This window comes from Diabrotica virgifera, chromosome 2 (genome assembly GCF_917563875.1).
Source record: "Diabrotica virgifera virgifera chromosome 2, PGI_DIABVI_V3a".
In the NCBI taxonomy this organism is placed as follows: Eukaryota; Metazoa; Arthropoda; class Insecta; order Coleoptera; family Chrysomelidae; genus Diabrotica; species Diabrotica virgifera.
Genome location: NC_065444.1, coordinates 163,952,058 through 163,965,686, shown reverse-complemented (window position 1 = coordinate 163,965,686; position 13,629 = coordinate 163,952,058). Strand labels below are relative to the sequence as shown.

The window sequence follows — 13,629 nt, the reverse complement described above, 5'->3', positions numbered from 1 at the left end:
ATTACCTATAACTATTTTTTTTTCAAAATTTAAAGATTACGCAAAAAAACGAAAAATTTATATTTTGTCGATAAAATATTAAATAAGCATCTCATCTTTATAATCTTTAAAAGTTTGATCAATGTTTCATGTATATTTTGGTTATTATTGCGATCGTAAATTGTTAATTAACAATTGAATTGTTGCTAAAATGTTCGTTTAATTTTCACCGGTTTCTGGAATTACAATCTATACCAAGAAAGCTTTGATGTCACTAAGTTATTTAATTATTAATTAATAATTACTTACCTATAACTTTATTTGAAAATTAGAGATTTTGTTGGGAAAACCCGCATTTTCCGAGGAAAATTTTCGTCGGAGCAAATCGGTAAAAACAGATATCGATGCAGAATTTAATTGCGGTGAATTTTTATTTGAGTATTTTTGTTGTAGAGTTAAAATCTTCGGAGTTATAGAGCAATAATTGAAAAAATATGACTTGTCGGCGCCATTTTGTTTATAAAAAAAGTAGCAAACTATCTGCGGACTTTGCATATCTATATTATAATTATATAGGATTTTATAATTCGATTCCAGCAATAAAATTGCTGGTAAATAACTTTTCCATTAATTTTGCTAATTAGCCCAGAGTAATAGTAAATTTCAATTTCCGACTTATCATCGACTTATTTCGTATGCTTTAAATGATGACGCACGGGTAAAAATTCGCGGACTCAACTGTATACCTTGGCATCAACGTAAATGCAAAATGGGAACAGGGCACAGAAATTAAGGCGAGAATAGAACGAGCTAGAGCATCATTTAACAACATGAAAAAGCTCCTCACAAGCAAGGATTTTTCTCTTCCCCTAAAACTACGTCTAGTTAAATGCTACATTTTTCCGATCTTACTATATGGTGTGGAGGCATGGACGCTGACAAAGACGCTCACAAAAAAACTAGCAGCATTCGAAATGTGTCACCAATATAGAGGTAACGTCCCTACCATTTCCAACTATCGAATGTGAAAAATCGGGTATTTCAGATTCAATATCTTGCCCTCGCATTATACGAGATACATCTTGTGGCAAATTCTCGTTATTGTAGCTTGATTAGGAGCGCGGGAAATATGCTGTTCAAACCATCGAATATGAACTTTTTTTATTTGGTTGACTGCAAACTGACGAAAATGGTTATATTCGATACTTTTGTTCTGTATGAATATAACTAAAGGTATATTTGTACAACGCTAAATGTCGAATGTGTCACATTCGTTAGTTTGTGTTGTAATTTATTCAACAGTTATTCAATTATAATCTATAAACTGTCGAAAATAATGCTAAACTGCTGAGAAGAATAAAATGCACGTGTTTACAATTTTTGCGAATTTTGAGTCAGTATCGCTTCCAAGAAATTCTTGTAAGGCAGTTTATGATTTCATTTTAACGGATTTTCATTATTTGATTATACAGTTATTCGCTATTATACATTCGCTATTCGCTATCTTGAATCATCGGACCGAAACAAATCTTTGAATAATACAAAAAGCAAAGTAACGAATGTGATTTTTTGAAAAGAAAAAAAAACGATAAGCAGTTCAAATTTGTTATCAGTCTAACAAGGATTAAACATTACATACAAAATATATAAAAATTTTCTTATCTGTCAATGCGCTGATTTGGGAGTCTCTAAAAAAGTTATTTTCCTCTCCTGAAAAGTACCACTTTTCACATTCGATAGTTGGAAATGGCAGCGTCTACTGAAATTGATTGTCCAGGGAAAAGAGACAGTAAACGAAGGCCGGGCAGCAGAAGACACTCGTGGCTCCAAAATCTGCGGAAGTGGTTCGGACTCACATCAGTCAAACTATTTAGAAGTACTACAAGCAAGATCAAAATTGTCATGTTAATAGCCAACGTTCTCAATGGACAGGTCACTTGAAGAAGAAAGTTAAAATTTTGATTGGATAATTTTGAACCAGACGACTTTTTTGAACACTCTATTCGAAAACGAATTAATGTTTTATCGACTATTGTAATGTTAAGTGTTTGTGTACCTACTCAGAAATACATGAACATAAGCAAGCAACCACAAATCGTACGGCTACTTGTAGAAAACGGCGTCATCAAAACAGTTAACGAATTTTTATACCATAGACGTTGCACATATAAACCATAGAATTTACATGGCAAATATGTGCTATTTTAAGCTCAGTATCCTTTTTAAATCGTCTATTACATGTTGTAAATTAAGCGAAGGATAATCCTAGCGAACAAATGCTATTTTGGACTGAATAGACATATGAGAAGCAGAAACATAAGCCAAAAAACAAAAATAACCATATACAAAACCGTTATGCAACCAGTGTTGACATATGGATAGGAGACATGGACCATCTCCAAGGCAGATGAAAACCTGCTTATATTTGAACGAAGGATCCTGAGAGGAATATTCGGTGGCATCTGTGAAAATGGTATTTGTAGGAGGAGGTACAACTACGAGGTATACCACATATATAAACATATATTTGGTGGTAAAGACGTAGTATCTCTTATAAGAATAGGGAGACTAAGAGAGGCAGTATAACAACCCTCCTAGAAGAATCCTTATGTCACAACCTGTGGGGAGTAGAAATAGGGGTAGGCCAAAACTTAGATGGAAGAATGGTGTAGATGAGGATGGGAAAAAAATAGGCGCGGCAAACTGGCAACGGTTGGCAATGGATAGGACTGACTGGCGTAATAGACTTGGGAATGTCGAGGCTCTTTCATAGGGCTGTAGCACCATTGATGATGATGATTACATGTTGTTCTGAAGCTATTTCCTTGTGGCATTTTTATAATCAACTATTTTCAATGGGAAATTAGCAACAATTTTACCAAAAAAATGATTTTACTAACGTTTCGACGCCCTAGTCGGGTGTCGTTGTCCAAATACAAAATAATACTGATATTACACTTGGTTTTATATATTTCGTTAATAATTTTACACCCAAAAAGTGAAATCACTTTAACAATTCCGTTTAGTAAAGAAACACACTTTACATTTAGATTTACATGTTATTTACAGTATTATTTTGTATTTTGACCATGACACCCGACTTGGGCGTCGAAACGTTAATAAAATCATTTTTTTTTTTGTAAAATTGTGGCTTATTTCCCATTGAAAATAATTGATTCGTATGTAACATCTAGAAATACAAAAATAAAACTCTATAAAACAATGTGTACTTCCACTCTAACTTTTTCCATGCACGAAATTATTCACGAACTACTTTTTATACAAGGTCTCTTTTTAACTCACATAAACTAGTATCGCAAAATTAAGCCGCTTTTCCATAGAAATCACAATAAGTTTAACAAGGATAAACCATATCGAATGTCTTGTATAACCTACGAATTTTGACGTTTATAATTTTCAATGACAGTGACAGATTATTGATTTATGTTTTTTCTTTTATGGATTTATTGATTTATTTGCATTTATATATTATTTATTTGGTTTTATAAATCAATAAAGTTTTATTTGTTTATCAGTAACGTTTATTTGGTTGTTTATAAAAATATAATTTCCGTTAAATAAAGGAAGAGTTGCAATACTGAGTTTTGGGTCAACAGGCAAAGACGAGTATTAGTAATATCGTAGTGTTAATAACTCGGTTTGTGAAAAATTTGCATTTGTATCACTGTTTTCCCAAATAAAACGTTTGATGCATTAAAAATATTAATTGTTTATTTATATAATTCACTCGATAGTTTTTAGTATAGTATAGTTGATCCAAAAGATGGCATAACCCAGACATCCAAAGTGAAAGTTATCCTTCAACACCAAATTGTTCAACACCAAATTGGTCCACACAATGTCCAGAAAAAAGTCACATCATTTTGAGCGTCGCGTTTGGGGGGAGAGGGGGAGAAATCGGTAAGTTCGTAGTTTTTTAAGTTTTTCGCCAATATTTCTAAAACTATGCGGTTCAACATGAACAACCCTCTATACAAAATTGTTATACATTAAACTTGAAATAAAAAAGACCCTATGCATAATCTTTCTAAAATGAATGGTTCCAAAATTACGGAGGTGGTATAGTACAACTGGTCCCAAAAAAGGCCTATCCCAAACATCCAAAGTAAAAGTTTTCCTCCAATACCAAAATGTTCTATATGGTCCACATATTGTTCAGTAAAAAGTTACAGCATTTTGAGCGTCCGGTTTGGGAGGGAGATGGGAGAGATGCCGGTAAATTAGTAGTTTTTTTAGGTTTTTCGTCAATATTTTTAAAACTATGCTGTAGCGTAAACAATTTTATATACAAGAATATTCTACATGAAATTTAAAACAAAAAATGTTCTATACATAATTGTTATAAAATCAACGGTTCCAGAGTTACGGAGGGTGAAAATCGAGGTTTTCGATACTTTTTATATTTTTGGGGCAATATTTATGATATAACTATACCAAAAACCCAGACATCCAAAGTGAAAGTTATCCTCCAACACCAAATTGTTCTATATGGTCCACATAATGTTCAGAAAAAAGTCACACCATTTTGAGCGTCGGGTTTGGGGAGGAGAGGGGGTAGAAATCGGTATATATAAAAAATATCGAAAACCTCCACTTTTCACCCTCCGTAACTCTGGTACCGTTGATTTTATAACAATTATGTATAGAACCTTTTTTGTTTTAAATTTTATGTAGAATATTTTTCTATAGAACATTTCTTACGCTAAAGTATAGTTTTAGAAATATTGACGAAAAACTTAAAAAACTACTAATTTACCGACTTCTCCCCCATCTCCCCCCAAACCGGACGCTGAAAATGGTGTAACTTTTTACTGAACAATAATGTGGACCATATAGAACAATTTGGTGTCGAAGGAAAACTTTTACTTTGTATGTCTGGATTAGGCCTTTTTTTTGGACCAATTATGCAATACTACCTCCGTAACTTTGGAACCGTTCATTTTAGAAGGGTTATGCATAGGGCCTTTTTTATTTTAAATTTAATGTAACAATTGTGTGTAGAAGGTTGTTCTTGGTTAACCGCTTAGTTTTAGAAATATTGACGAAAAACTTAAAAAACTACGAATTTGCAGATTTCTCCCCCCCCCCCCCCAAACCCGACGCTCAAAATGGTGTTTTTCTGAACATTATGTGGACCATATAGAACAGTTTGGTGTTGGAGGATAACTTTCACTTTGGATGTCTGGGTTTGGTTCTAACTATACCATACTATTTGTATTTCTGAACCTAAGGTAATATTAAATTTTATTGACAATAATAACTTTGTTGTTGTGACTTTTTTATGGTATTCAAGCTGTTTAACATTGAGTTCATCAATCTCCTCAATGGTGAAAAAAGATTAAATAACACTTCAATAAATTAACTTTATAAAATGCGTTCACGGGATAATAGCCATTTCCTAATGATTATCATTGACACTCGTGACAGTACGTATCAATAGGGCTTTTCATCGATTGTTATTTGTTTCGAGCTTCTGTCATATGTTGTATAATCTGTTTATAATATTAATATACACGGATTATACGAACTACGGCAGAAGCTCGAAACAAATGGCTGTGAATGAAAAGCCCTATACTACACATCGGCATACGGTTCAGTTTATTTTTTTATTCAACTTGCTTGAAAATGAATCATGACGCATGGGAAAAGTTATAGTGAAACAACTTATTTTTTAATACGCCCAGCATTTATATGGTTCAAAGACCTGGCCCTTAACAAAAAGTAATGAAAACATGAAGAGTCTATGGAGCGGTGAATGACAATGGAATATCGAGAAGACTACACAAAATCGAACTTTATAAATATATCAGGAACCAAATATCGTAAAATACATTATGATAGGAATTCTGAGGTAGATAGGGCATGTTTTGTGGATATAACAAACTGACCCAGCTATAAAAACACTTCTTGGTAGATGTATCAGCCAAATAAAAAGAGCAACATCCAGAACAAGATTCCTTGATAACATCGATAAAGATATAAGAAATATGGGAATACGTATTTGGCGGACGAAGGCAATGGATAGGGACAACTAAAGAGAAATTCTTAAGGAGGCTAGGAGGCTAGGAGGCAAAATGATGATAATGCGTTTTGTAATAATTAAAGCACTAAATATTTGAATTTTCAGTTGGTTGTTAATCAAATCAATATTAAACCTGGACCCCGCGTACCTACCAAAACAAAGTTGATTAATAGCAAGTTCAAAATTTGTTAATAGTCTAACGGTGTCTAGTCGGACAAACTTTGATGTATGGGAACACTGGAACAGGGGAAGTTTTAATTGTGGAACCGGCTAAAAATTTGGAACGTCAGACTAAGAAAACGTTCCATGTGTTTTGTCGGACAGAACTTCCAATTGATTTGTTACCATTTCATTAAACTGTCATGCAAACGTCAGACTGCTGTTTATCACCAACTGGGCATTTTAATGAGTGGAACACGAAGAACATGTCAAATAACAGGAATCATGTTGGTTAGTAATAGCAGTCTGATTTTTGCATGCGAGTTTAATGCGAGGGTAACAAATTAATTGGATGTTCTGTCCGACAAAATACATGGGACGTTTTCGTAATCTGACGTTCCAAATTTTTCAATTGTTCCACAATTAAAGCCTAAGTTTGTCTGACTAGTCACCGTTAAGCTATTAACAAATTTTCAGCTTGCTATTAATCAGCTTTTTTGGTACGCGGGATCCAGATCTATATCCTCAGTCTATGAAAATTTAAACTTTATCAGTTTCTAAAATTTCACCTCAAACACTTACATTAAATAAATATGCATAATATAATAAATATGCAATTTTAACATTTCCACCAATTTGGATCCGCAAATACGCAAAGTGTGTAGAGAGCAACATGCAGAATCTGCGATATACAGATGAAGCGGCCAAATATAACTGCAAATACCGATTAATCGTTCTCCATCGTTTTCCAATGAGTGCCATAAATACCTGGTTTAGGTATTTTTAGGACATAATCAGGCAACAAGCATAGTTTCAAAACGGGTAATAGACTGTCTTAAAATTCTTGACTGACGGATTACAACATATACAGTGACGAGCGCGCTAATAACCGACAAAATGGCGCAAAATATGGAAAACATAATACATTGTGAAGTAAAAAGAGATGAAACTATTAGTAGAGTTGAAAATTATCAATATAAACGTATAAATTAACATTACATTACATTACAAAATTTCCCGCCTTTAGACGTATGTCAACTGTCACTGTGACAAAGGCTTGGTACTTTGAACAGGATACAGAGAAAATTCTGAATTATAAGTAGAACAAATTATGAAATTGAGATAGATCGAAATTGGAACATAATTTATTTATTAAAGTTTACTTTAACTTTTTCTATGAGTATTTAATGATACTATTAAAAAAATTAGATTTTTAGAAGAAAATTATTTTTTCAAGAATTGTTTAAACTAATTACATAGTCTATTAGTGAAGTCACTGAAGGTGTTCATCTCCGATTTCGTTGAACCTTCATTGATTTTCATGAAAATTGTTGAGTAGTTAGAAGATACCTCAAGGAACAAAGGTGACATGATGCCAGCTTGCGCTTCTACCCTGGGGATGGATGCCACCCCTTCTCGGGGATGAATTTTTTTTTATTAAAAATAATACCACAAGTCGATAGAGGGGCAACTTCTAAGCAAAATTTGTTATATAAAGTTATTAACATCAATCAATACTTTTTGAGTTAATAAATATCAAAAATTTTATTTTTTCTTGAAAAAAGTACATGTTTTAAAGCTGTTTTTCACGTATTACCAGTGGTGTAGTGGAGCCGGAGCGGTCCGGAGCGTCGCTCCGGCACAGCTTTTGAAGGGGGAGCGGCGCTCCGGCTACGATTTTTTCAATCGAATTTTTTATATAGGACAAAAATAGATCTGAAATTGTTTTATTTAGAAAATATTGTTTTGTCCTTTACTAAGTAATTTTTACACGTTAGTTATCGTGGTTAATCAGTTAAGGCATACGCAGCTACGATTAGGTAGTTCGTAATTGTAAGCGCAAAAGTTGAGCGAGCGACTGGCAGACGGGATAGTTGATGGATAGACATCTCAGCGGTCCGCGCCCAGCACTACCGTGTCCGTGTCACCACAACCCTCCCCCCACCACGGAAGGAGGAATAGCCACAACAATATTGAAATATTGTGTCCTTCTTATCTCTCGCCTCTCCCCCTCGATTTCTCTCTAGCTCACTCGACGCTCCGATCACCCGCGCCCCGCCCGAGGAGCGGTAGCGGAGCGAGCTGGCCCTGTACACTGTAGACTGGAGCGATACACACGGCAGTGAGAGCGGCAACAGACTGAGTCGCCGGAGTCGCTTCCCCCACCACTGAAATCCACTCCGTAGCTACTGCGCATCTCCAGCCCACCCGGTCATGCTAATCCTGCTCAGTTGTAGTTGCGTCTCGTCTGCTTTGCATAGTGCACGTGCACTGTATATTAATTTAGTGTTTCTGCTCCAATTATTACGTTACGTGTCGCGGATACCTACTGGAAGAGGTGAAATAGTTTTAATAGTTGTGTTATCTTTGCCCAACGTCCAAATCTGTTGACATAAGCTACCTGTAGTATCGCTATGGATAACTCTAAACCTAAACAAAAAACTTTAACCTCATTTTTTAGTGCGTCGGTGAAACGTGAACTAAACACGTTAGGCCTACCTAAAGGAACCAAGCAAGATAAATCCAATGTTGTTTCGGTTGATGAATTAGCGATTGGAAACTCTTTAAATAAAAACGAACAAATAAGTGAACCCAGCACATCAACGAATAAGGAAAAAGAAACAAAATGGCCTGACGTTTGGACAGAAGAGATGTGGACTCGTAAGAAGGAAACTTATCCTTGGATAGATTGCAAAGAAGGTAAATTAGGCTGCAAAGTTTGTTTTGAAGTCACAACTATGGGTGCTTTTAAGAAAGAACACGTTTCTTTAAGTCATGAGTGGCGCACATTTCAAGTTAGCTGTTACGGCTCAAACCGAACTAACCAGCTCAAATCACTTAGAAAAAAAATTATAGAGCACAAACAGTCCAAAGCACATAGTACTGCTCAGGCCATTGTTGAATCCTCTCATAAAAATCCTATTACGCAATTAGTTGATTCTGCAAATACAGCTCACATGGAATCAACTAAAGCTATTTTTAGGTCAGCTTACTACATAGCTAAGAACGACCGACCATATAACGATCATTTCGGTTTATTAGAATTCGATGGAGTAGATATCGGTGTAGGCCTTCATTCAAGATACAGTGCTGTAGAAATTATTGATCATATATCAAAAGAGATGAAGTTAAGAATATTGAATAAGGTTAAGGAAGTTTCTGGGAAAATTTCTATCATTATTGATGAATCCACCAGCATAAGTTCAAAGTCAGTACTCATAATTTATTTGAAGTGTGAAATAAGTAAAGAAAAGTCCCCTAACATTTTGTTCTTAGATCTAGTTGAACTTCCTGATCAAAGGGCCGAATCTGTTTTTAACAGTACACTTAAGTGCCTTGAACAATATGGGTTTGACAATGGTTATTTAAAACAGAACTTAGTTTCTTTCACAAGTGACGGGGCTAGTGTTATGTTAGGGAAACACTTAGGAGTGGCAAAGAGGTTTTCAACTTTGTACCCTGATATAATCGTTTGGCACTGTTTAAATCACAGATCGGAATTGGCTATTGGGGACGCAGTCAGCGAAGTGGCCGGAGTGAATCATTTCCAGATATTTATGGACAAACTGTACTCGCTGTACAGCGCCTCTCCAAAAAACAAGCGTGAGTTAAAAGACTGTGCACAAGAACTTGACATTCAGATGAACAAAATCGGAAGAGTGATGAGCACAAGATGGGTAGCCAGTAGCTTTCGTACCGTTTCGGCTGTGTGGTTTGGCTTTCAAGCTTTGGCAAACCATTTCTCTAAAGCCATAAACGATCCTGACAGAACATCGACTGAAAAAAGCAAATATAGTGGTTTATTAAATAGGCTAACATCTCAGAGTTTTCTACTAAACTTGGCCTTTATGTTTGACATTCTTGCTGAATTGGCTTTGTTATCAGAGAGCTTAGAGAATAGAAACACTTCTATTGTGTATGCAGACAAACTGATAAACAGATCCGTAAGATATTTAGAGCACTTAAAGGAGAAGCCAGGCACGAAAGTTCTGGAAGCACAAATCGCCATAAAAGAAGGAAATTTTGCATCAGTTGTGTTAAAAACTAATCCAAAAATTGTATCGTTCAATGGACAGCAACTTATTTCTAGTGTTATAAATAACCTAAAGCAAAGAATGTTTGTCACCACATTTGATGGGGAAGCCCAATATGAAGATCTTATAAACTCTTTTAAAGTATTAGAACCTGAGTATTGGCCAACCTGCATTCCACCAAGTTTTGGTCAAACTCAAGTAGAGCAACTGTGCAAGAGATTTAAATTGAACGTCAACAAAGCTGTCTCTGCCTACAGAGACTATTTGGACAACAGCCGACAAGTGCCTGATGGATTGCAAGAACTGTTAAACTGCACTAAAATAATACCTTGCAGCTCAGCTGATTGTGAACGGGGTTTCAGTTGTATGAACAATATGGTTACACCATCAAGAAACGCTTTGACTGTTGCTCATGTATCATCATTGATGTTCATAAAAATCCAAGGTCCACCTCTCCAAGAATGGCAGCCTGAGACGTACGTCACTAAATGGCTGAGGAGCCACCGGTCTGCAGACGATTCCAGGACAAGAGTTGCAGAAAACCCAAAAAAGAACGCAAAGAAGGATGCATTTTGGCACTTACTTTGAGTATGTATGTTATAATTAATCTGATGTATTTATTATATGTATTTTGTTAAATACACAAGTTATTTGTACTGTATGTAGTTTTTTCAAATAATTCTTAATTTTTTTGGCACAGATTATAATGTTTGTGTGTGTTAAATAATAAAAAATATATATACTAATGTAACTTGTGGGTGTATTTTTTCACAATAATAAATTAATACTACTGAAAATGAAAACTTAGTCATTTACAATATTTGCCTAACTTACACCAGTGTTTTTTTAATTTTTGTCAGCAAGGCTTCCAACTTAAATTATAGAGTTTTTAAGGTAGATGATTATGGTTTGATACCTTAAAAACAGTTACCTTAAGAAAGTCTTACCATATTTTAAAGTTAAAATTATTCTTTGGAGGAGAATGTGTAGGAGGCCCTACTGTAACTACTATCACTCTAAAAGATCATTAATTAGTTTAATTATTAAACTTTTCAAAACATTTGCCAAAGGGCCTTAAAACTCACGATTTGGGTAGTAGGCTAATTTTCAAAAATTTTCCGGTAGAGGTATAGCTCCGGCACAGCTAATTTTACCACTACACCACTGCGTATTACCCAAAAACTGTAAGCTTTTGTAAAAAAGTTATAATTACCAAAATTAAAGATAATAAAAACTTTAATACACTTCCCACTTAAAGAACTAAACTAATGTTATTTCAAAGTGAGTTATGGGTAATTGAATCTATATTTTTTTCGACGAGTACTCAAATCTAAATATTCAAGCTTACATAACGGGAAAACGATGCATTTTATAGAATATACTTGTAAAACACTTCTCAAAGTACTTCGGAGTACCTATCCAATGAGCTCTAGTAGAAGTTAATAGGGTCAAAATTAAGTAAGTTATGATGAAAATTAAACCACGCTTTCGATTTTTTATGAAAAAGTGAAAAATAAAACATACGCCATTTCCACAAAAATTAAAATTTGTAGTAATTCTCACAAGAATTTCTTAAGGTTAACATAGTTAATAATTTCAACAATTTTGACCGGTTTAGAATGCATATTTTTGAAAAAAAAAAGATATAATTTAAAAAATCAGAATTTTTAAAATTATCCTACTTTTCATTTTCTTTTGATAATAACTCCAAATTTACTCAGTATACGGAAAAAATGATATATAACTAAATTTTTAGTTTCTTCTGTTCCAAATACTTTACCTATTCTACTATTTCCATAGAGTAAAAAATAACCGAGATAGAAACGTTTAAATTTTAAATTTTGCTGCGAGAACCATGTAACCGGGGCCATTTAACCTTTTATTTTTAAAAAAAGTAAGATATTTAAATGACTAAATTTGACGTTTTTTAATAGCTCTTGGAATCAAATTTTAATTAGTTTTCAGGTGAACCTGATATCTTAAAAATTAACGGAGTTATTTACAAAAAAACAATAACATTTTTTGGAAAAATTTTTAAAAGATAAATTTTGAAACATTTTTGGTGAATACATTTTAATGCTATCAACTTGTTCGAGGGCTTATTTGATAGATATTTCTAAGAACTTTGACAAATGTTTAATAAGTTTATGTTATAAAATGCAACATTTTCCCGGTATTTAAGCTTGAATACTTAGATTTGGGTACTCGATGAAAAAAATATACATTCAATTACCTATTACTTACTTTTACTTAACATTGAAAGGTTTTTCTATTAAGAAGTTTATTTGATTTTTTATTAGCCTCAATTTTGATGATAATATCTTTTTTTGTAAAAACTTATAGTTTTTGAGTTATTTATGAAAAATCGGTTAAAAACATGCATTTTTCTCACGAAAAATTAAAATCTTTGATCTTTAATAATTCAAAAGTTTTGAATTATTTTAATAACTTTATATAACAAATTTTGCTTATAATTTGTCCCTCTATCGAATTGTGGGGATATTTTTAATAATATAATTTTCACCCCCGAGGAGAGATAACATCCACCCCCAGGGGAAAAGCGCAAGTTGACACAATGTCGCTTTTGTTCCTTGAGATATCCTCTAACCACTCACCAATTTTCATGCAAATTGATGGAGGTTCAACGAAATCGGAGGTAATAGCTCATATCCACCTTCAGTGATTGCACTTTATATATTTTATAATAAATTGCATATTTGTAATGTATGCAGAAATTACATACAAATTAAAAAAACGAAAGATCAAAATCCATTGACTAGATTCGGAGATATAGAAATTTTATTAGTTTGAAATTTCTTTTTCCGTATTTGAACTCGGTGGATTTGTAGGTTCCCCCTAGTAACCATTTGAACCACATTTTTCAAAATTCGTAGAGGGTGCTGTGAAGGTACAATGTTTATCCAAATATTTTTAAAAGAAAATACAAATCCGATTCTTTAAAATGGCTTCAATGAGGTTCCTTAATCATTATAAACCAATTAGCAGTAATTTAAAAAACGCATGGCTAACTTTGGCTAAAATTGACCTAGGCTAATTTTTTTTTATTTGACAATTCGTGATAAAATATTGGCTCTTCGAATGTAAAACAGGATTTTTGCCACGGAAAATTTTTAAACTTATTCTAAATGTTTCTAAACTACAAAAATTTAAAAAAATTGGCATTAGGATTTTTGACAATATTAATAATTTTCTTAGCTTTTCTTAATTCATATTGATAGTAAAGTATTTTACTGTAATTTGGCACCCGTAAAATTACCCTATCTTTTTTATTATTTTCTGTCTTGTTATTGTAAAAACTGGTCTGTGCGATAAACAAATAGAATAACTTTTAAACTAATTAATGGATCGGTCTCAAATTTTGAGGGTTTGTGAAGTACCCCAATACCCAATTTT

The 13,629-nt window shown here is 33.6% G+C and overlaps 1 protein-coding gene across 1 annotated transcript; it reads left to right on the top strand.

Annotated features, from left to right (window-relative positions):
- Positions 1 to 8,595: 8,595 nt before the first annotated feature.
- Positions 8,596 to 10,803, top strand: LOC126880846 (E3 SUMO-protein ligase KIAA1586-like). Its single transcript, XM_050644915.1, has one exon. It carries the CDS (start codon positions 8,596 to 8,598, stop codon positions 10,801 to 10,803), a length of 2,208 nt encoding a protein of 735 aa, XP_050500872.1.
- The last annotated feature ends 2,826 nt before the right edge of the window (positions 10,804 to 13,629 follow it).

Bases quoted from the DNA above. Each gene is read 5' to 3' on its own strand.
- LOC126880846 (XM_050644915.1), top strand. From the start codon at position 8,596: ATGGATAACTCTAAACCTAAACAAAAAACTTTAACCTCATTTTTTAGT.